Source organism: Coloeus monedula (genome assembly GCF_965178545.1).
Source record: "Coloeus monedula genome assembly, chromosome: 1".
NCBI lineage: Eukaryota > Metazoa > Chordata > Aves > Passeriformes > Corvidae > Coloeus > Coloeus monedula.
In genome coordinates, this window is record NC_138781.1 from 53,478,674 (window position 1) to 53,502,248 (window position 23,575).

At 43.0% G+C, this 23,575-nt stretch overlaps 2 protein-coding genes across 3 annotated transcripts; both read left to right on the forward strand.

Moving 5' to 3' along the window:
• Positions 1-30: 30 nt before the first annotated feature.
• Positions 31-5,712, forward strand: PSMA2 (proteasome 20S subunit alpha 2). Its single transcript, XM_082277015.1, has 8 exons — positions 31-146; positions 1,911-1,987; positions 2,476-2,608; positions 2,999-3,121; positions 3,469-3,550; positions 4,655-4,728; positions 5,181-5,238; positions 5,315-5,712. The coding sequence occupies exons 1-8, from the start codon at positions 106-108 to the stop codon at positions 5,429-5,431; spliced, it is 705 nt and encodes a 234-aa protein (XP_082133141.1). The 5' UTR covers positions 31-105; the 3' UTR covers positions 5,432-5,712.
• Positions 5,713-9,157: 3,445 nt separating this feature from the next.
• LOC309573716 (UPF0415 protein C7orf25 homolog) lies at positions 9,158-13,603 on the forward strand. Of its 2 annotated transcripts, none has more exons than XM_082282859.1 (2): positions 9,158-9,305; positions 11,339-13,603. In XM_082282859.1, the coding sequence occupies exon 2, from the start codon at positions 11,355-11,357 to the stop codon at positions 12,621-12,623; it is 1,269 nt and encodes a 422-aa protein (XP_082138985.1). In that variant the 5' UTR covers positions 9,158-9,305; positions 11,339-11,354; the 3' UTR covers positions 12,624-13,603. The 2 variants fall into 2 exon arrangements, with proteins under 2 accessions (XP_082138985.1, XP_082138984.1); XM_082282858.1 differs by having other exon boundaries at positions 9,192-9,348.
• Positions 13,604-23,575: the final 9,972 nt, after the last annotated feature.

Sequence of the window (23,575 nt, forward strand, 5' to 3'; positions counted from 1 at the left end):
CCAATCAGCGCGCTCGCCTTGCCTTAGCGCTGGGAGCGGGAGCGGCAGCGGCGTCCGCGCCTGCGCCGAGGAGCCGGCGCGGGGCGTGCAGGGGCTGGTGCCAAAATGGCGGAGCGCGGCTATAGCTTCTCCCTCACCACCTTCAGGTACTGGGGCAGGAGCTGCTGTGGGCCCGGGGGCAGAGGCGGGCGGGCTGCCGGGCCACCGGGAGGACGGCGCGCAGCCTGAGCGGAGCGGCCTGCCGGCGGCGGCGACGCAGAACCGCGGGGGCGCTTTGCAGAGTCATCGGGCCTGCGAGCGTTGGGGGGCAGCGGGGGCTGGATCTGGACAGGAGTGACGGACCTGGGGAGAGCGGCGGGGGTCAGGCGCCTGAGGGGGACACGCAGCTGCCCAGAGGCTTCCTGAAGGGCTGCAGGGGTTGCGGGAGAGTCCTGGGTTCCATTTGGTGTCCGTCGCTTACCTCGGGCCCCAGTGCGGGCGCCGCTTGTGTCAACTCGTGGCTGTGAGACAGAACCGCTGTAGGTTAAGGTCTTTCTCGACACTGGTAGTGCCCTACAGCGTGTGTTTGGTTTAGCAAACTCGGGATCACCACACACACGCACACTATAGGCTGGGGAATAATTCTCTGGTTCTTAGCTAACTGGAGATGCGTGATAACAGCTGAGCTGTGGTGTCGTGAGAGCTTGCTTCAGAACAAGCTTTGCAGATGTGGGAATGAGTGAAGCAGATGAGTTTTAGAATAGTTTGTGTTCCTTCCTGCTACACTTGGCAGTCTCTGCTCTCCTTGCACTTGGTGTTGTGCACGGCCCCAATGTGGAATGATGACATGCACAGAATGAATATGCCATTGGAGTGGGGTCTGTTGGGGTGTTGCTCTAATACCTAGACTGAAGATTAATTCAGAGTAGAGGAAAACTTTCAATTTTTTTTTTTCTCGATGAAAGTATTAAGGTATTAAGACCTATGTTGCATATATAAAAAAGAAAAACTGGACATAAGAATCTTCATGCTGCTTGTGTTGAAGTGCCCCCTTTTTCTCAGAGGAGAATCACACTGTGTTATTGCAAAAGGAATTGCTAAAGGCTTGTTGCAGTTGAGCAAATGAAGCAGTTTGCAACTTAAAATGATGAAAAGAATATTCTTAATGGATGGAAGCTGCCCAACGTGCTTGCTCTGCTCAAGTAGATTGAATTCTTTATTAGCTGTCGGAAATGGTTTCCTAAGGGAGTTACAAACTTTTTGTATTTTACAGAAGAATTTTACAGAAGAACTACATGCTTGGAATGACAGTTCTGATTTGTTATATTTTGTAGCGGAAAAGCCAGAGTTACTAGTTTGTCACCCTTACACGCTGTTTCCTCAGTGTATAAATGACTACACTGATTGATTATTGCTTGCTTTGTTTTCTTCATCTAAGCACTGAGTTACATAATATCTGATTTTACTTCTGCAACTATTAAAGCAGCAGTGTCTGAAATACAGCCTAGAAAATAGATCCACTTGCAAAATCACTTGCCCAGTGAGTGACTCTCTGGTGTCCTTTTTCCCGTGGATGGAGAATGGACCCCTCCATCTTTCTGAATAAATTACTTTGTAACTTATTTTGCTTGACACCTGCAGCTCTGCTCTGAGGATTCTGCATCCATTACCAGAATAATGTGGATCGTTAAAACAAAATGCAGGAATACCTGGGAATGGAACAGGAGTTGTTGCTGTCTTGTGCCATTGACCTCATGTGCTTGTCAGTCAAAAAGCATAGTCGTGTTTTGCTGGTTCCTTTCAGCAGTGAACATCAGTGTCTTGAAAGCTTTTAGAAACACACATTCAGTGTAATTTCAGTAGAAAGTCATGACACACCCTGAAGGTTTTTCCCACTGAGTGGAAATCTTTATTTTGTGTCTTCTTTTTAGTCCTTCTGGAAAGCTTGTTCAGATTGAATATGCTTTGGCTGCAGTAGCTGCAGGAGCTCCATCAGTTGGGATTAAAGGTATGTCCTGAAAATACTTCAGTGGAGGATTTTGGATTTCGACTATTTTTTGAGAGAACTAAACCAATTTGGATCATGTACTGGGTCCTTTGTATTGGATCCTTCTTTATCTTTTTCTATTACATATTTTGTTACTCTTTCAGTGGATTTTCACATGTTTTAATAGGTTTAATGTTACCTGGCATTCTTTTTTGGGTGATTTTGGAGACATTCAGTTGGTAGAAGTAGATATAAAAAGTTACGTAGATTGCTCAGTTATTAATGTTATTCAGAATCTTTAGAATGGGATTATGGGAGCTGTATGGTTATTTGAAAAAAGAAACAATGTGTTCGGTGTATTCATCAAAGTATCTCTCTTTAACATGACTGTAAGCTTGAATGGCTTTTAAAAAGAGAGGAAGAAAATTTTTACAGTTTAATAAGCTTGTTCTGTGTTTTGACTGCTAATTTTAGTTTAATATTTAAAGATTTTTTTTGTTCCTTTCCAGCTGCAAATGGAGTGGTGTTGGCAACTGAGAAGAAGCAGAAATCCATCCTGTATGATGAAAGAAGTGTCCACAAAGTAGAACCAATTACCAAACATATAGGTTTAGTGTACAGTGGTATGGGTCCAGATTACAGGTATTAAAAAATTTTGTTTGATCACCATTTAGATACATATTCATACAAGAAATTTAGGTAACAGGTAGCAATTGGCTGTTTCTTTTTAAGTGTATCTCATAATACTATATTGTATTGCACTGTAAATAACATTCACTTGAAGTTTTTCTTAATATGTTAATTAACTTGTCAAATAACCTTGTATCTAAAGAATGAAAGCAGTGTAATTCAACCTTACTTTCACTTTAAATATTTCAGCGATTACTTGGTTGATAAAGATAACTCAGCGCAGTCTGTATTCTTACATTGATGTTATGCCAGGTGTACAACTCCTGAACAGATATTTATTATTATGAGTTTCCAGTTGTAGTTGGAATTTTTTTGACATAGGAGTTTTGTCTTTGTTTTCAGAGTACTTGTGCACAGAGCTCGGAAGCTGGCCCAGCAGTATTACTTGGTTTATCACGAGCCCATTCCAACAGCTCAGCTAGTACAGAGAATTGCTTCTGTGATGCAGGAGTATACGCAGTCTGGGTACGTGCTGGAATTGCAGAGTTGCTTCGAAAGATTGTGTTGTTTAAATGTAATGAGTAACAGCTACCCAGTGATTGGAGTTCTTGTGGAAAAGGCAGTTTTTCAGTGGAGAATGTGCACAGAAAGTGGGCCAGCAGGAGGAGCACTGTCTGGCAGTGGGTGAGAATGGGTCTCCGTATCTTGCACACAAATGTGTCAGCCAAGGCAGGACAGTTTTGGTTTTGTTCTGTTGGTTTACTCGTCATCCCTCATCACAGCCCTGGTCTGGGGAGAAGGCAAACATGTCCAAAATAATTAGTCACCTTTGACTTTCACTGCATGATTTATTATTTTTTGTTTGCCTGTAGTGGTGTTCGTCCCTTTGGTGTATCACTGCTAATATGTGGCTGGAACGAAGGGCGGCCATATTTATTTCAGTCGGATCCATCTGTAAGTATCTTACACTTGTAAGTTCTGCTGCTTTGAAAAACCATGGGAAACTTTGCATGTGCTCCTGAAATACTTTGTGATGAGAATAATAATACAGAGCTAGAATGGAAGATACCTTAACATAACTTCAGAAGTCAAAATGGGTCATTTCAATAGGTGCTTGGAGCAAGCCTGCATCATTCTGTGCTTACATGTTCCTGTACTGCTTGAGTGCTGGCAGCTGTTTCTGACGGAGATCAGCCCTTTTCATACCTTTCCACCTAGGTGATAGTGCCAGCAAAAATGGTGTTCTGCAACAGCTACTAGAAAAAAAGAAATTGACTGTTTATACTGCTCCAGACTGGATGGAAGTTAAGCCAAAACCTGTTGCATTGTGAAATGTAATGCATGTGCTTTGGTATTTAATGACAGTGGTTAATTTAAATGAGTTTATTTGCTGCGTGTGCACTGCACTTCAGAAGAACTACCCTTTGATGCACGTGTGAGGTGCAGTGCTTCAGATGAAAAAATGAGGTCATTTTAGTCATCATTGCAACTTTCAGCAGTTTGAATTACTTGCTGATGCTCCAGTGTTAAAAGCAAAATGCAGATGCCTTGTTTAAGGCAGTTTGATTGAGCCATAGAACTGCTGATGGTCTTCATGGCAGAGGAGGGAACAGAAGTGATGACTAAATATCCTGGTAGTAGTGAACATAGATCAGATGGCTGATTTGCAACAAGTCACTTACATTACTTTATCTTCAAAAAGAAGAATATGTGGAGTGAGCCTCAGTAAGGAGTTGAGTGTACACTTTCTCAAAGGCAAATGTACTATTTTTGTTTAAGGAATCCCAAATCAAAACTATGCTAATTCACTTACTCAATTCATCTTTCAAAGTAGTACGAGGATCAAAGTAGGTGGGGCCCTATACATATTTTGTACAGTTTCACAGCATATGTTCCCATATAAAATTAGTCTGAATATGATCCAGAATTGTCTCCTGCAGTCTCAGAACACTCGGTATTTTCATAATTGCTTCTGTACTTTTTTACCAAGTAATTGAATACATAGTGTTTCACTAAGTTACACAAAACAGTTCAATTAATAGATTGTTGCTTTTTCAGGGAGCTTATTTTGCATGGAAAGCAACAGCAATGGGAAAAAATTACGTCAATGGGAAAACATTTCTTGAGAAAAGGTAATGTATTTGATACTTCTCTGAAAGGATACTATGTTCTGTTCAGGTGCCATATAAAACAGCCAGATTTTAAAAAATGCACACTTTTAAAATTGTCAGAACAAAGTTTTAAAATACTTAAGGTGTGATGTTTCCAATGTACTTATTTACACATGCACAGGAAGTTTGATTTATTTAAACTCCAGCTTTTGCATTTATGTAGAACTACTTGAGTGCAATAAACACTATATTCAGCATATTTGCAGTAATGTTATAGACAGACAGTAGGAAAAGTAGGGATTTTTTTTTTTCCAAATAATAACTTTGACTATTAATGTTGCAGTGCTTACAAATAATATTTGTATGAGAAACAGAAAGATTTTAGTAGTCTTGGGGTTTTTAGAGATTCCAGGATTATTAAAATTTGTAAAGGTCTTTGTCCTATGCTGAAATAAATGAATGTCTGTTTACAGATACAATGAAGATTTGGAGCTTGAAGATGCCATTCATACAGCTATCTTAACACTAAAGGTTAGCAAAATATTTAAGAAATAAGTTTCTTATGTCTTCATTGATGTGATTCACTAAACTGTGTTTTTTTTAATAGGAGAGCTTTGAAGGGCAAATGACAGAAGACAACATTGAAGTTGGCATCTGTAATGAAGCTGGTTTTAGGAGGCTCACTCCTACTGAGGTTAAGGACTACTTGGCTGCAATAGCCTAGTAGAAACTGAGCTAGACTGTGTGGTTCACACAAAGGTCTTTTTAATTTTAGCTACTTAAATGTTTTTCTTTGCAGTTTTTGCATACTTATTTCTACATGGTTTGTCTGAGAGATTTTTTAAACATCATGGGTGCAAATACAACGGTCCTTGATATTGTAATACATGGAATCTTGTTAAGGATAATTCTTTCCCTCGATACACAAAATACTGTACAAAATGTAAAGTTATAGTGACAGCTTGGAAAAGGCTAAAGAATAAAATCAAAGGCCACTGTTTTGGGGGAAGGTGTCTGTGTGTCTTTTTAATCCTAGCTTGTTTATCCACATAAAGCTTAGATTTCAGTATCCTTATTGTTGAGGAAAGAGTTTTTCACATACAGCCACGATGAACTTACGTTCGACCTTCTTTTAAAAAATTTAGATGTCGAGTGACAGGATAATTTTTTCACTTTGGAATATTGTTTAAATGTCAGTGAACTTCCAGAAATGGTATAATCTGGTGTAAAAGATCATGTACTTTCACAAAGGGGCAGAAAAGTCTTCCATTTCAGGGGTGTACTGTGATCTGCTTGAGCCGCTCTGCTTTCGACCCTCCTGGTCTTTGTGTCACAAGAACTTGTTTTACTTGAGTTATTTTTTTGGCCCTAGAAATTGCACTTTTTCAACCTTCAAATATTGTTAGAAAAAGGGAAGTAGTAACTCTTACTGCAAACTAAATGCATTTATCACCATCAATAAAAATCAATGGGAATTACAAAGCAGAATGAGAGTATGTAATGTAATTACTTTATTCCTTGAATTGTGCTAAAGTATTTTCCAACTTGCAAGATAATTCTAAAGATGTAATGAAAAGAGCATTTAATTTGTGCTTCATAACTTTTTACAGATATCATTGTGTGGAGGTGTATGTATCAATACATTTGTTACACGTATAGAGTCGTTCAAGTCATAAAAACCTACATTTACCACAAAAAACCCAGGATAAATATACCTTTTTTTTTTTCCAGCAGAAGTAATCTGGTCTGCAGCCATTTAAGTTGTTGTTTTCAGATTTTATATTTTTTAAAGCAATCTGATTGTCAAAATGTTGATAGTGAACTGAGAGCAATAGCTGGGTCATGCTGCTTGTACACAAGGCTAAGGATGTAGGGGAGCAGCCTGGCAGGTCACACACATCAGCCAGTCCTAACTAATGAAGGAAATACAAAATATGAGTAGAAAGCAGTGTATAAGCTGATTGACCTGTGCTTTCCAATGTCTGTCTTCTGATGGTTTATGTTATCATCAGGTGAATAAGAATTTCTGAAGCATGCCATAATTATTTCCTAATGTCAGAAATAAAAGCTCTGTCCAAATGGTTCATTAAGAGTTCCGCCAGATCCCTTTTTGAGTATTTTACTCTGAAAACTAGACCATACTCTGATTCTTATTCTAGAGAAAATAAAACTGAAGTCTTTATATTGCTGCATCTTCGATTTAGAATATTTATGTTCATATAGGTTTTTAATGCTATATAAATACTCAAGAGTTTTCTGCATGGAAATACGCATTTAGGTACTTCAGAAATAAACTGCAGTGGTTTAGATGTTTCTGCTACTAGAAACAATTGATGAACAAAGAACACCCTGTGAAGGGTAGTTTAAGCCAAAAGCAAGTTTCAAACCATGGTAAACTGCTCCATGTTTTGTGTTAAAGGAGATGAGTAGGCCTCTATGGTCTATTGCCAGTGGTTTTCACTTCGATGAGCCAAGCTGGTGACTGTTTTTACACCATTAAGAACTGAGTCCCAAAGCTCCCTGGTAATACTTAAACCCTGCAATGAAACAGAGTTCATGGCACGTGGTGTAATTTAGGAATGATATGCATAATATTTTGAATTCTGGCTTTATTTAGAGTATTACATACTTTTCTTAGCAGTAGGCAGATAGACCTTGGTATTACACTGTTATGATGGGGAAGGTGGTGTGATTTTAAGTGCAGGGTTCTTTTTTTAACTGCATGTCTAGAATAGTAGCTAAATTTTATGTAGTATTTAAAGGGAAATCCTTAAACTGCAGAGAATTAAGTAACATTTTTCCATTTAAAATCATTAAAATTCAAGGAAATAGTAATTTTAACTTGAAGATGTATTTCTTAAATAAAATCACTTCAGGAGTGAGAGATACTAGTGCAATGGACTAGCCAATTATATGGTGATTGGGTAATTTTCAAAAGGTAGCTTTTTTTAAAATATATTTTGCAAAAACTGCATAAGGGGGTCAAGGTGCAGTAAGGCAGACAAACACTGTTCCTTAATGAGAAATGACAAATTGCAGGCGTGATGACTTCAGCTCGCTGTGAATTACGACTTTGTGTCATTTAATTTGTTCCTACTAATGCAGCCATCTGAAAGAAGAAGACGACTGGTCACTTGAAGCATGTAACATTGATTTGCTTGTCCTGGAAGAGGATCTCCTTCAAGGTCCTCAGGATTGTGTGACTCCTATGAGAATCGGGCTTTATTTAACTACTAGGATTAGGATCTGAGAACAGTGTTATCATTTCAGGAAGTTACTACTTTAAGTCACAGAATGACAGAATGGGTCATGTTGACAGGGCCCATAATGGGTCATCTGGTCCCACCTCCCTGTTCAGGCAAGATCATTTTGGAGCACAGGGCACAGGATTGTCCAGATGGTTCTGGTTCTGAACAGCTCCAGTGAGGAAGACTCAACAACCTCTCCAGGCTGCCTGTTTCAGTGTGCTGTCACCCGCAGTAAAGAAGGTGCAGTAAGCCCCTTACAGCTTGCTTTGGCTTACTCTTGCTTTCTAGATCCTGTGAAATCATTCAGACAAGTAGAGAGCATCTCTCCCTGCAAAAGCCGGCAATCAGAAGTCAAGTCTCTCCCATGCTGTTAGGGAGTATTGTTGCATGGAGAGGAGTGAGACCATAGCTATGTCTACTGTATGGAGGCAGGCAGCAACCTTGGGCAAATATTGGGGACACTTCCTCACATTTTCACAGAACAGTTTAGTACAGCCCAACTTGCCCAGATCCAACGTGCGTGGAGCTGTGGCTGTTGCTTCTCCAGTGAAGTTAAAAGTCCAAGGCTAACTTGTCTCTGGCCTGTCCCCACTGTAGTCCATGCTATTGCAGCCTCACATTGAACATTGCCTGCAGTTTTGGGTGCCACAGTATAAGAAAGATACAAAGCTACTAGAGAGCATCTAAAGGGGGGACAGCAAAGATGGTGAAGGGCCTTGAGGGGAAGCTGTATGAGGACCGTCACTTGGTCTGTTCAACCTGGGAGGAGACTGAGGGGACAGCTCATTGCAGTTACAACTTCCTCATGAAGGAAGGAGGAGGGGCAGTCAGTCATCTCTTTTCTGTGGCGACTCATGACAGGACCCAAGGGACAGGCCTGGAGTGGTGTCAGGGGAGGTTTAGGTTGGGTATTAGAAAAAGGTTCTTCACCCAGAGGGTGGCTGGGGACTGGAATAGGCTCCCCAGGGAAGTGGTCAGAGCACCAAGCCTGACACAGATCAAGTGGTATTAGGACAATATTCTCAGGCACATGATGTGACTCTTGCGGTTGTCCTGGGCAGGGCCAGGAGTTGGTCGCAACGATCCTTGTGAGCTCCTTCCAACTCAGAATATTCTGTGATTGCGTCTGACTTGATGTAATGCATTTCGCCCTCGAAGGGTTTTCTCGATAACCCGCGGCCGCGCCGGGGAGCAGAGCCAGGCCAGGCGGGCTGAAGCGGCGGAGCGAGGCGGGTGGTGTGGCTGTCCCCGCCCGGCGCCCCGGGGGAGGTGCCGGGCTGGGCCGAGCCGAGCCACGCCACGCCACGCCACGCAACGCCGGCCCGGGGCGAGGGCCGTGGCCGCCGCGCTGTGAGTACGGGCTGCGGCGGCTGGAGAAAGGCGGCGGCCCCGGGTGAGGGAGCGGGGTCGGGAGCCCCCGGAGAGGCGAGGCGTGACCGGGCACATCGCGTCCTTGCAGTGAATGGGGGACAGGGAGAACAGGAGGGACAAAGGCCGGCGTCCCGCACCCGCCCACTCCGCGGGGGCTGGCGTGTGGGCGGAGGGCGAGACCGGGGGGCGGCCGGGGGGCCGGGCCGGGCTGGGGGCGAGCGCTGAGGGCGTCATGCCCTCACCCGAGATGGCGCCGCGGCCTCCTCGGCGCGGCGAACACGTGATGGCGGAGCGGCGGGAGGAGAGGGCCGGGCCGCGGGCGGGAGGGCGGCCGGTGCCGCCGGCCCCCGCCCAGGGGAGATCGGGCCCTGGGGCGAAGGCAAGGGCCTGTGTCTGATCTTGTGGTTGATAGTGGATCCACCGCGCAGTTGTTGTCCTGAAAAAGTAGTTGCGTCTGTGGTTATATTGTCACTGCAACCCTTGATTTACTCTCTGTCTTGAAGCCTGTGTGAACGTGTGTGTGTAGGAGTTGTAGCTGCTGTGGGGAGAGGTGCCCCGTTACTAATCGATAGGTTTACTCATTGCATTACATGCAAGGATAAGCTTGTGGCAGTGATGAAGACTTCAAGGGGGAAGGGCTGATTTATCTGGGCTCCTGGGACCCTGAAGAGAGTTAGTAGGTCATGTTGGAAGGATCAGGATTCTTGGCTGTGAAGAAGCAGGAGGAGATGTTGCTGATGCTGGATGTGGACCAGGCCAGTAGCAGTTAATGCTGGCCGTGTTTCCACTTGGACATGGGGCCAGTGAGGTTCCCACTGTTTGAAGGCAGGCCCCTGATTTACACTGGCAAAGCCTGTTGTAGGACCAGGCTGTGTCCTGTTGCTCTTCAGTTGGAGTTTCATTTATCTTGTCCTTTAATACCAGTTTACTTCAACATGCAGGTTAGGTAAGAATGATAGGAAAAATTACAGTGTTTATACTTGTAGTCGGAAGTCAAAATTGATTAATTTCACTATTCATAGTGGTTACTGTCTTAAATATGCTATTGTTTGATGTAGTATGAATCCTACATTTTTCAAAGACAGCACATATTCAGTGAAGGAATTCCTATCATACTTTCCTCAAGGAAGGCCTACTAAAGTAATGCAGATGTGAAAGAATAGATTTATCAGATACAACTCAGTAAGTCTTGTAGTAGAATTAGAAAACATAGCAATTTCAAGATTGTCCTGACACTAGAATTGTTACTCATAGTCTGTCACGAGGCTGTGTAATAGAAACACACAATGGTTTGGGTTGGAAGGGACATTAAAGATCATCTAGTTCCACCCCCCTTGCTGTGGGCTGGGACACTTTTTACTATGGGGCCTTTTACTAGACCAGGTTGCTCCAAGCCTTATCCAACCTGACCTTGACCTTAACCGCTTCCAGGGATGGGGCATCCACAATTATTCTTGGCAGGCTGTCCCAGTGCATCACCACCGTCTTGAGGGGTTCATCCACTAAGTTGAACAGTGCAAGTTGAAAGCTGGGTATCTATAAGCATGATGAGTAGCTTTTAATTTTAATGCTAAGTGTGATGAGAGGGAGAGGTAAGATTTGCTTACGGTATGAACTGTATTTTTAACTTTGCTCTGGTTGTCAGCTTTTGCAAATGAGCTGTGAGAGTTAACATCCATCTCAGTGACTGGCTGAGTGAAGGGCTCTTATGTGACGGGTGGGGGGAAACCACAAACTTGAAAGGTCTTGTGTGGAAACTTTGAGTGCTGCTGTTCTTCATAGCTGAGAACTGGGATCTTCCGAGGCTGTAGGTTGGATCCCTAAAGGTGAAGGAAAGAAATTGAACTCATCACTGGGGCTTTGTGTTGAGGTTCCAGTTGCTTGTGCTTTACAATAGCTGTTGCACTAAGTCTACTTCAAGGCTTGAGTGTATACTGTTAGAAAGAACTCTTTAGACTGTCTTTGTTCTTGGCCATGCAATAACAATTTTCTCCTTTGTTCTCACTTGACAGGAATAATGTTTCCAACATGTCTGTGCAGTCGCTGCTTTGTGAAAGAATTGCTGTTGCCAAAGACTTGATTAAGAGAGCGGAAGCCCTTTCCAAGTCCCAGAAAAGGAGAATAGAAGGTGGGGCAAAGCTATGTAGCAAACTGAAGGCTGAGCTAAACTTCCTACACAAGGTGGAGGCAGGGAAAGTGGCCATTAAAGAATCCCATTTGCAGAGTACAAACCTTACCCACCTCCAAGCCATTATTCAGTCAGCAGAGCACCTGGAGGACGTTGTCAGTGTCCTCCATGTCTTTGCTTATGAGGACAGGTTTGGAGACAAACAGACGCTGGTGGTAGATGTTGTTGCAAACGGAGGTCACACGTGGGTGAAGGCCATTGGTCGTAAAGCTGAGGCCCTGCATAACATCTGGCTGGGAAGAGGCCAGTATGGTGACAAAAGTGTCATTGAGCAGGCAGAGGACTTCCTGCAAGCAAGCCGTCAGCAGCCAGTGGAGTACAGCAATCCCCACATCATCTTTGCATTCTACAACAGCGTGTCCAGTCCTATGGCAGAGAGGCTGAAGGAGATGGGAATATCTGTGAGAGGAGACATTGTTGCTGTAAACTCACTGGTAGAACCATCTTCAGAAAACGAGCATCTTAACCCCAGTGAATCAGATGAAGAAGGCCCTGAACTCCTGCAGGTGACCAGAGTAGATCGGGAGAATTTAGTGGCCAGCATTGCTTTCCCTACCCAGATCAAAGTAAACGTCTGCAATAGAGTTAATTTGGACATCACTACCTTAATAACCTATGTCTCTGCGCTGAGCTATGGTGGCTGCTACTTCGTCTTCAAAGAAAAAGTGCTGACAGAGCAAGCAGCCCAAGAAAGAAGGGAGAGAGTCCTGCCTCAGATGAGGGAGTTCATGGAGGGAAAAGAGCTCTTTGCTTGTGAATCTGCTGTCAGAGATTTTCAATCCATCTTGGAAACACTGGGAGGACCTGGGGAGAAAGAGCGAGCTGCGTTGCTTGTTAAAAGAATTAACGTGGTGCCCGATCAGCCGTCTGACCGTGCCTTAGGACTAGTGGCTAGTTCAAAAATCAACAGCCGCTCTCTAACCATTTTTGGGACAGGGGACACTTTAAAAGCCATCACCATGACTGCAAATAGTGGCTTTGTGAGGGCAGCAGCAAACCAAGGTGTCAGGTTCAGTGTTTTTGTCCATCAGCCACGAGCACTGACAGAAAGCAAAGAATCTTCTGCCACGCCTTTACCAAAGAGCTGCCCATCTGATAATGGACTATAAGTCATTAAATGAGTTAGTAATGGAAATACTGGAGGTATTGCAGTGGGAGGCATATGGAGAAACCGAAGAATCATAGCAATACAGTTTTGGGTGTGTTCAGTGATGACAGGAACTAGCAGTGGAAGAGCTCCTCAAGGAATTTGTATTATCTTTACTCCTTCCCTGGGGTTATTTTTTGTCCAGCTGACCATTAATTTATTCACTAAAGTAATAAGAATTCTATGAAAATTGTTAACTGGCTTACAGTGTATTAATTGTATCCATCCCCATTAAAAAATTCAGTTAAAGCACAGTTACTGATGTGCCCTTGTCATTTTTGTCCTCTTCAGAGAGGTAAAATTCATCATCTTAGATGAACTTTGGGCTTGATTTTCATGGGACTTAACTCTTTCTTTCCCCTATTCTATTCAACTTAATTTTTGGTTGATTCGGAGAGACCTTGTGCAGAGACCTGTGCCTTTTTGGGAGTGTGATGTTTCATGAAGATGTGACTACTAGCCATGAATAGAAATCAACTTAAGCCTTCCTTGCCTTACTGAAAGGAACCTCTGTACGTATACCATGGTTAGACTGAATTGGGAAACAGCTTTAAAATTCCTGGGAAAATGAGGAAATTGGACTTTATTTGCATTAATATGTTGTGACTCAGGCTAAACTGGACAGCCAGTGGTAGCAGACCAAGGAGGCAGATCTACTTTTCTTGTAGCCTTTGTCCAAATGCAAAATCTTGCTGGTTGTAAAGCCCAACTCAAGGCTTATGGCAACAGAATCCTAAACTGAGCCAGCACCCACATAGTTTTTGATACTAGTGTGCTCTTTGCTGAGGACTCATGGTGAATCTGGCTTCGTTGCATGTGGATTACCTGAAACAAAGCCTCAGTGATGTGCTTCAGTGTTGGTGTGATGGAGGAGGAGATTTGCAGGGTATGTTCTTAAATCCTAGTTTGGTCTGTAGTAGAGAGAAGCCTTTTTGCTGGTGGTGTAATTGCTCTTTTTATTCAAAGATTAGAATAAACAACAATTTCTTCTGGTTTTGTTTGGGTTTTTTTTTTTTCTTTGCCCAGGGAAGATTTGCTATTGTAGGAATCTTTCTCATGTTTTTTTTTTCTGAATGCTGTAATGGCAGTAAGCACTTCCTGTTTGGAATTAATTTTCATCAGTTTCCTAGTGGAAAATTTTGAGATGTCAGAGTGAAGCTCTGGGTCCCAAGCTATACATTTTTATCAGGTCAGTGAAAGAGATACCCACTGAATATTTTATAGGCTGTTGTTCAACACACTTGCATTATTATGGAGCTTATAGTTCAAGCAAAGAACATTATCTTGCCTCTTGCCACTCCAGTCTAAATTTCTCCCTACAGTACAATGTATCTGCAGTGCTGCCCTCAGCTCAACCCATTTCTTTCTGGTCCCCAGTATGATGCAACGATACTGGAATGCCAGTAAGACCACTCTATGCCTTGTCCAGCTGAGTAAGCTGAACTCCAAGGGGCAGAAGAGTACTTCTTGTTGGTGGGATTCTTGCTCTGAAGAGTAAGATGTTAGGAGCTTTCACTGGTAACTACATGCTGCATAGCTTTACCTGAAACTTAGCAATGTGGAGGGCAGTCTGTTTGCTATGCTCCCCATTTGCTCTGGGTCCCCGAAGTAGTTAATGAAGTTTAATTAAGATGGGTGGGACTGGATTTTGGGTTTTGCTGCTTCAACATCCAGTTTCTCAGTTCCTCCTTGGTGAGTTCTAACAAAACATCTAGCTTGTTCCTACAAATAGCTAGATTTCATTGCACTAACACAGTGTAATGAAACCTCATGGCAGGATTCATCCCCCGCTATATCCATTAATTTTCTTTAAAGTTCTTCTGAAGGGAAAGGAGGACCAACACAATGAAACAGTATCAGTAATATGTTGGCTGTGCTGCAGAAATGCAAGTTTGCCTTAGTTAACAGCACAAGTTTCACCATGCAGGTGCTTGGGGAGGTAGTAATTTATCATGGTGTGATGGATTTACCAGAGCACAACCAGAGATGTCTCTGAAGTGTTACAAACAGCTGGAAGGAAAGCGCCTTTCATTTCTGCCATGAGAGCTCTTACTCTGGACACCTGTGTGATGTCTTTCCTCTGCAGTAGGTGTGGGAATAGGGGTTGGGGAGGCCATCTGTCAGAGAAAAAGAACTGTGTGTTTCAAATCTGTGTTTCCGTTTTGCATCACATGTCCTGAAAAAGGGTACAGGAAACCTCCTAGTTAATAATTTATGAGCTAATAACCTTGGAGAGAGGGGTTCTTGTTTACAGCTCAGAGCTGTAAGAGTTGAGGTTCCAAAACACTGCCTACTATTTCATAGAATCACAAATTGTTAAGGGGTTGGAATGAACCTTAAAGATCATCTAGAACCAACCCTGCCTACCATGAGCAGGGACACTTCCCACTAGACCAGGTTGCTCAAGGCTTTATCCATCCTGGCCTTGAACACTGCCAGGGTTGGGGCATCCACAGCCTCCTTGGACAACCTGTTCCAGTGTCTCACCACACTTGCAGTAAAAAATTTCTTCCTAATATTTAACCTAAATTTCCCCTCTTTCAATTTGTACCCATTGCTCCTTGTCCTGTCACTACAGTTCCTGATGAAGAGTCCCTCTCCAGCTTCCCTGTAGGTCCCTTTCAGATACTGGAAGTTTGCCATGAGGTCTCCATGCAACCTTCTCTTCTCCAGGCTGAACAGCCTCAGCTTTCTCAGCCTGTGTTCATAGAGGAGGTGCTCCAGTCATCTCACAAACTTCATGGCCCTCCTCTGGACTTGCTCCAACAGTTTCATGTCCTTTTCATTTTGGGGACACCAGAACTGTGTAGAGTACTTCAGGTGGGATCTCACATGAGCAGAGTAGAGGGGCAGAATCCCCTCCTGCTGGCCACACTGCTTGTGATGCAGCCCAGGATTTGATTGGCTTTCTGGGCTGTGAGCACACACAGCTGGCTCATGTCGATTTCTTCATCACTTGTCAGCTCCAAGTCTTTCTCCTCAGGGCTGCTCTCAATCACTTCTCTGCCCAACCCATTGGTGTGTCTGGGATTGCCGTGACCTGGATGTAGGACCTTGCACTTTGCTTTGTTGAACTTCATGAGGTTTGCATCAGCCCCTGGATGGTATTATCCCTTCCCTCCATTGTGTCAACTGCACCACAGAGCTTGGTGTTGTCAGCAAATCTGCTGAGGGTGCACTTGGTCCCCCCCGTCCACGTTGCCAACAAAGATGTTGAATAGCATCAGCCCCAGTACCAGTCTCTGAGGGACACCACTCATCACTGATCTCCATGTGGAGCCATTGACCACAGCTCTTTGTGTGTGGCCATCCAGCCCATTCTTTATCCACCGAGTGGTCCACCCATCAAATCTCTGTCTCTCCAAACTGGAGACAAGGATGTCGTGCAGGAGTGTGAAACACTTTGCATTACGTCCAGGTAGACAATGTCAGTTGCTCTGCCCCTGTCCGCCAACACTGTAGCTGTGTCACAGAAGGACACCAGATTTGTCAGGCATGATTGTCCGCTTGTAAAACCATTTTGGCTGTTACCAGCCACCTCTTTGTTAGCCAGGTGCCTTAGCATGCTTTCCAGTAGAATCTGCTCAGTGACCTTGCCTGGCACAGAGGTGAGACTGACTGGTCCGTACTTCCCTGGGTCTTCTACTTTCCCCTTTATAAAAATGGGGTTACATTTCCCCTTTTCCGGTCATCAGGGACTTCACCTGACTGCCATGATTTTTCAAAATGATGGATCGTAGCTCAGCAACTTTGTCTGCCAGCTCCCTCAGGACCCACAGATGAGCCTCATTGGGTCCCATGGACTTGTGCACATTCAGGTTCCTTAGATGGTCTCGAGCCTAATCCTCTCTTACAGGGGGCTCAGGATCTTTATCCTCCCAGTCCATCCATCTGCCTTTCTCAACTTGGGTGGCGTGGCTGGAGCACTTGCCATTGAAGACAGAGGCACAGAAGTTGTTGAGAACCCCACCCTTCTCTTTGCCCAGGGTCTCCGTTGTCCTTCTGGAGAGGGCCGACATTACCCTGGTCTTTCTTTTGCTTGCTTGCTTGTATCTATAGAAGCCCGTCCCATTATCCTTAATATCCCTGGCCAGACACAATTCCAACTGGGCCTTGGCTTCTCTAACCTTGTCCCTAGCTTCCTGTACAATTTTCCTCTTCATTTCAGGCCCTCTCTCCTCATTTGCACTTTCTGAAAGCTGCTTTTTTCGCTTTGAGTTTGCACAGCAGCTCCTTATCCATCTATAGAGGCCTCCTGGCATTTTTGCTCAGTCTCCCCTTTGTTGAGATATCTTGCTCCTGAGCTTGGAGGAGGTGATCCTTGAAATTAAGCCAGCATTCTTGAACCCCTCTGCCTTCCAGGGCTCTATCCAATGGGACTCTACCAAATAGGTCCTTGAAGAGGCCGAAGTTTGCTCTCCTGAAGTCCAGGGCAGTGAGCTTGCTGCCTGCCCTCCTCACTGTCCTCAGGATCATAAACACCATCTCCTGGTCACTGCAGCCAAGGCTGCCTTAAAGCACTACATTCCCCATGAGCTCCTTTCTCTTGGTGAGCACAAGGTCCAGTATGGCGCCAAAGATACCTTTTTCATCAGGTGGATCTCATCATCCCCCAGTAAACCAGGCTTGGCAAAGTGAGTCCCGTGAGTCTGAGTAACCAAAACCCTGACTAGGACACCATTGCTCTTAGCCATTTGTTGACCTGCCAGGTTCGTCTGGATATTTCAAGTCCCTCTCCTTTGACCTGGAGGATTCATGAAAAACCTGCTTGAACTCCAGGGCCCTTTACTATCTCTCCCAGGACTCCGTCGTCCCTCTTAGTCCTTCCCAGACTGGTGCCAGCTGTATCACTGGCTCCCCGATGGAACACTATTAGTGGGTAATAGTCTGTGTTTGCGTAGGCTTGGGAGCTTCTCCGTAACGTCCCAGATCCAGGCTCCTGGAAGGCTGCACACCTCCCTTGAGAGTGGGTCAGGCCAACAGGTGAGTGCCTGTGTACCTCATAAAGTGGAATCACCCCATGCAATCACCTGCCACCTTTTCTTGGTTGAACTAGTTGTTAATTTCTTTATTTGTGGAACAGGTTGGGCTGCTCCAGTTAGCTCCAGTTGTCTGAGGTCCATTTGGATCATGAAGTTCCTTTTCCCAGTGGCTTTTGGCTGAGTTGAAGCCATAGTTAATCCTCTTCTAGTTTGATGGGTGATGACTCACTCTCTAAGTTTTGTGCCTTACCTTTGCACCCTGCCCATGAAAACAGTCCCTTGTGCTCCTTGGAGGTGCTTAAATCTCCCTTGGATGCTCCTGGCAATGCCCCCTCCTTGCCAGTGATTTATCACTGATTAATCTGTTTTACAGTATTACAGGATATAGTCAAAGCTAGGTGCATGGTAACAGTGCACTTATGCATGGCAATTCATTATGGCCTTTTAATCCTTTGCATTTAAATTAATTTGCTCACAGCCTTTTTACCCTGATGAGGGCTTTGAATGAGTAAATGGGAGACAGCTGCTTCATTCCATTTCTTGCTGTGACTCTAAAGAAGTGTGTTTCCATCATTTTACTTGTATTCCATTCAGCAATCTTGAATATCCTCTTGGGCACCCTTTAAAGAAGTTTCTCCAAGCCACAGGTGAGAGGGCAGCGACCCGCATTTTAAGATGGTAGGTGACCCAGAGGAAGAAGTGAAAAGCAAATGACCTCTGTGTTCCTGGAATCAGAATTGGCTGACCTGTTTGCTGTATTCCTTCGCTGCAGCTGCTACAGAGCTGGCTGACTTGTTTTGCAGTGACACTTTTGTGTGACCACTAAGTACAACTCTGTTTAAAATCCTCTGTATCTGGGGCCATCGTGTGGTGATTTTCTTCATTACGAGTCCTTTTTGACCAACATGGTATTTGTTATTGAATCAATTTTCTTTCTTTTACTAATTTCTGCCAATCATATAGGCAATATTTTAGGAATAGTAAACCCTTTCTGCATGCCACTGGGCAACTTGAGGGTTTTATTGTTATTTTCTGTCTCTATGTTGCATCTTGCAATGAAAAACTCAGAATGTGGATGTTCTTTGTTTTTTTTATAGTGTTTTTTTTGCTTATTAGTCAATCAGAAGTGTACTGTTGACAGACTCTAAAGATTGTTTTATAAGATGAAAGAATGCTGGCTTCAAACGAAATGTGTTTTGATTGTAATATTAGGTGGCTTTTATATTGCCTTTGAATATACTGGTGATCTATCCATATAAATCAGTGTTCTGGTTTGGTGCATTTAGATATCTTTTACTTAATTTCACAAATAATGGATTAGGTGTTGAACTTCCCTAATTTATGACTTTGCAAATGAGTAATTAGAAGATGGAAAATTATGTCTGAAATTAAGTTGAAAAAATGGAAATCCAAGACTGCTTTTCCTTTCTTCCAAGATCACACAACTGCTTTGTCTATGCTACACCAGGCACTAGAGGATACAGAGATGTCTCACTTGCTGCTATGGATTTTCTTTGAGTTTTTTTTAGTGGTAATTTTCCGCATGAAGTTCCTTGGAAAAGATGGATTCCTAAATTGTTTTTGGGAACCTTTTTCTTCTGACACTTTTAATTTATTTTAGATTCTTTCTGCATGGTCTCTGAGGAGAGAGAACATCTCTGTTCTGTGCAGCACTCAGCCTGCTCTCTTTGCTCCAACAGTAAGAATAGCAAACAAGAAATGCTGCAATTGATGCCAGGCAGTAGGAAGCACTTGGATATTATATGAGAAATAAATTGGTAAGTAAAGTTTTTAATACATTCATGTTTCTGCGTATGTTCTTTACTTGCTGTTGTTCTGGCTGACAAAACTTGTAGATCAATGATTTATTTGCCATTGTACCTGCAAGCCATGAAGACACTTAGATAGTTTTTGCATGTTTGTAGCCACAGCTGTTTAAAAAGAGTGGTTTGTGTTTCAAACTGTCCCTGTCATCTGAGGATACCTTCAGCAGATGTAAAGCATTCTGCTGAAGTCGGCTGGAGCCTGTCTGAAAATGCATTCACAACCCTGCTTCTAGTTCCTGCAAACTGAAAGCAAGCTTGGTCATAACAGAAATAAAACAAGAAAACACAAGCATCAGTTGTATAAAATATGTTTGAGAGGAGACATAAAAAAAAATACCCTAAAATCCCTAAAATCTTTTAAATCATTTTTGTTGAAGTGGACCAAGGAAAGGATTTACAATAATGATGAAGCATGTACTTGCGATGACATTCTTTATTTCAGGTTATTATGCAAGCAAAACAGCACAGGTCAACTGTTACCTAATTAATCTGGTAAACTAAGCAAGAATTAGATGGGGTTCTGGAACTGAAGGCTATGGTAACAGTTTTCCTGCAAGATGTAGTTCTAGCTTGCAACAGGAGCCTCATATGTGTTCTTGGTGGTGAAATCACCTCTGTAGGTAAGTGGGTGTTGCTTTTTCATCAAGTTTTAATGTTGCAATTTACTCTAGAGCAAAAACAAAGAGAGTGAATGTCAAATGACTACACTGCTCAGAATTGTGACTTTGGGGCTTTGCAAGTTGTTCCCTATGAATGGCACGGAAATTAAGATTGTCCCTACATAAACTATTGTAAAGAATAAGCAAAAAAAGACCCCTCCTAACACCTTCATTATTCCATTGTGTAAATTTAAATGATCCTCACTTATAATGTCTTGCAGGTGAGTGATCCTCACATGTAATGCAATTTCTAATATGAAATAATATAATAAAAAGACCCCAAAGCAAACCTCAAACCAACAAAATAAGAAATCCCCACAAAATCCCCAAAATAATGAACATCTGATAATGAAACTGTGCCCCTTTATTTATTAAGGAGACTGAATACATGATAAAGCAGCTCAGTGTGGTAATGAGAAATATGGAATTACAGGCCACAGAAGTTTATACTGTGTAGGTACCAAAATCCTCCTCAGGTCTTTCTTCTGTAGGGATTAATTTGGCCCATCTTTATGGAGATGGTGTTCACCAGAGTGAAATGTCACTCAGACGTACCACAGGCCTTCATAACTATGAAACTGGACCATATAAATATGTTTTCATTTTTGGTGTGGTTAGGTTTTTGTTTTTTTCCTTGCATTAGAAATGTGCATTATGAACCAGCATTAACTATATCCACACGAGAAACCTCTTCCAGGTCAGGGGAGGTCTGACCTCTTTGCTTCACATACAATTGTAAAATGCACTCATCCATAATAACACAATTTGTCTCAAGGAGTGTCATCTTCCTCTCAGTTGCAGCAATTTATTTATGTTTTGGAATGAGGAGAGGCTAGATATCTGGCATGCCATGTATCCTGCCAAAAAACAGACTACAAGGAAAAGCAGCATTTTGATTCAACCTGCCGCCTTAGTGCAGGAAAGGTGGAAACATTGGAGTAACAAAACTGAGATATCAATAATGTGGGCAATCAAAGACAAAATGGGTCTTACCGGGCATTTCAGTGGATGACTCCTGGGTTGGTTCTTGGCTTGGCTCCACACTCGGCTTAGGTGTAGAGTCAGTACTTGACTCTCCGCTCAGCTCCCAAGTGGTCTGTTCACCTTCTTGCACTCCATTGTTCCCAGCTTGCTCTGTGCCATTCTCCTTATGCGAGTCTTCGCTGTAGTCCGGGGGCAGCTCTGTGCTTGGTTGCGTGCTGAAATCTCTGCTTTGCTCCACACTTGTTGCCTCAAGCACTGGGGTAATAGGGGTACAAACAAATAAAGTGAAAGGAATTTACAGGATGAGGAGCATGGTTTGAAAAGTTATTTCTAGGGATATCCAAAAATGTGCTCAGTTCTTTTTACGGATCAGAGATCCCAAGTAGGAGTTTAGGGAGGGGGAGAAAAGTAACTCTAAGACTAAGTACAATATGAATGTGAATCTTACTTAAATTGACAAAGCTGGATTTGCCAGTATGTTGTTGACTCACCTTGTGCCTTTAGTTGATCCACCAGGATCAGAATCAGCAGTGCTGAAAGGACTGTCCTCTTTTTCAGCATGGTCACCTAAATGCCACGTAAAGAACAAGCCTTTGGAGCAAAACTTGAAATATGTGGCAGACAGAAAGCCCATGGTATTTAAAGGCAAGCTCCTACATCTGTGCGCTTTGACATCTGCCTGAAAATAGCAGGTTACAAAACCAACATCAAATTACCTTCTCAAAACAAATGTAGGATCTGTCAGAGACTGTAATCAGGCAATTCCTGCCCTTTGCTTCAGGGTGAGATAACCTTTGCTGCAAGCAGTAAAGGACTTTGGGGGCAGAGAGGTGGGACAGTGGTGGCCCAAACTGCAGTAGCATTGATAGTGATGTCACTGTGTGCCTCTGGCAATGCTGGTTTCTCCAGGCAATTGATCCTGTTGGTTTTGAATGAGGGTCTTCAAAAATCCTTTGATATGACACTTGACAGATTGAATATTCCTTGTGGGTAACAGGTGAAAGGTGAGGCGTGACTAAAAAATGTCCACCTGGCTTCTGTGTTGTAAGGAAATAATAACTGTGAAAGAACTGTGATGTTTTGATCAAGCATTTCATTGGGAAGACTTCCTTTTTCATTGTTGAAAACTTGTGTGTTTATGTGTGTGTTGTTCAGCCTGTGGTATCTCAGTCCCATAATGATGCACTTGAAAGGTTTGGACAGCACCAGACAAGTCTAAGGAGGACCTGTTTCTTGTGTGCAGTTTAACCAGCAAAGCACAATTGTTGTTCCAAGGGCCATTTCTGATGCAGAGAGGTTGCTCTGATCATGTTCATGCAGTTCAGTTCCCCATGACCTTCCCCACCCAGGGAAGTGGGTCATGACCAGACAGTCAGAGGCCGTGGCAATTGTAACCAGGTAAGTTATGTTTTGGGGTCTGCTGAGGGAGTAGTGGGCCTCAAGGCTGTGGGAGCAAATCTGTGTTGCAGATAGAGAACTGCAGGCCTGGTTCTGTATATTACACTTGTATGGGTGAGTGGTGTAATTGCTGCAACTAGCAATTCTGCAGTAATTAGCAGAATTAGGTTAATGTCAAATCAACGTAAAAGAATTCAGAATCGGACTCTGTAAGATTTCCCCCCGCCCTGTTTCCCTGATTTCACTTGTTTAATATTGCATCAACTTAGTTTTTCAGCATAGTGTTTCTTTTAAGTTGCTTCTACCTCTAGGGTTTGCCTGAGGCATTATTCTTCTAATCAAGCTTTTTATGCTGCAACAGAAGAATTTTATTATTTCTTGAAAAGAAAAAGAAATACTGATGCCCATGAACACCTACCAGTACATGGCTGCTGCAGATTTCTCCTGTGTTACTGGTTTCAGTTGAAAGTTGATGTGTAACATCATCTCTTTTTCAAATGTGGAAGAATTTTTCTTCAGTATGGAAGAACTTGTTGCCGACTCACCTATAAGAGGTAACAATATGATGCACAGGTCAGAAATCTGCAGATAACTATCTGCAGTGACCAAGATTTCTCAGTGTAGACCAAGAATTCTTGTTTTGCATTCTTGGAAATGTTTTTCCTACACAGTTTTCATGAGGTACTTGGGCCTGCTAGTTGTGAAGGAAGTGTAAATAAATATGTTGCAGAAATTGTTATTCCTAAGGAGTTACTACTGTACAAAGAAAGAGGAATTGCCATGTTACTCCCTCAGAGGATCTCTAATTTGGTTTTGAAATATTTATCTTCCCTTTTAATGAGGCTCATTGAGCACAGTTGCTCATCATGCTCTTTCCAGGTTCTTCTGTTCGTTTCATTGTTATGGTTTCTAAACATTTGAAGCAATGAATTTAAATTTTTTAAGGCAGGGTTTCAGGGTAGTTGTTTGGAGACAAAGTTAGTTTCACTGTTTTTTAACTGCTCCCAGTCGCATTGTTAAGGGGAAATCTCAAAAAGTAGTAACAAAGGGATACATTTTGAGTAG

Coding starts and splice junctions, on each gene's coding strand:
- PSMA2 (XM_082277015.1), top strand. CDS start 106: ATGGCGGAGCGCGGCTATAGCTTCTCCCTCACCACCTTCAG. Junction 1,988..2,475: donor TCCATCAGTTGGGATTAAAG/GTATGTCCTGAA, acceptor GTTCCTTTCCAG/CTGCAAATGGAGTGGTGTTG. Junction 3,551..4,654: donor TATTTCAGTCGGATCCATCT/GTAAGTATCTTA, acceptor TTGCTTTTTCAG/GGAGCTTATTTTGCATGGAA.
- LOC309573716 (XM_082282859.1), top strand. CDS start 11,355: ATGTCTGTGCAGTCGCTGCTTTGTGAAAGAATTGCTGTTGCCAAAGAC.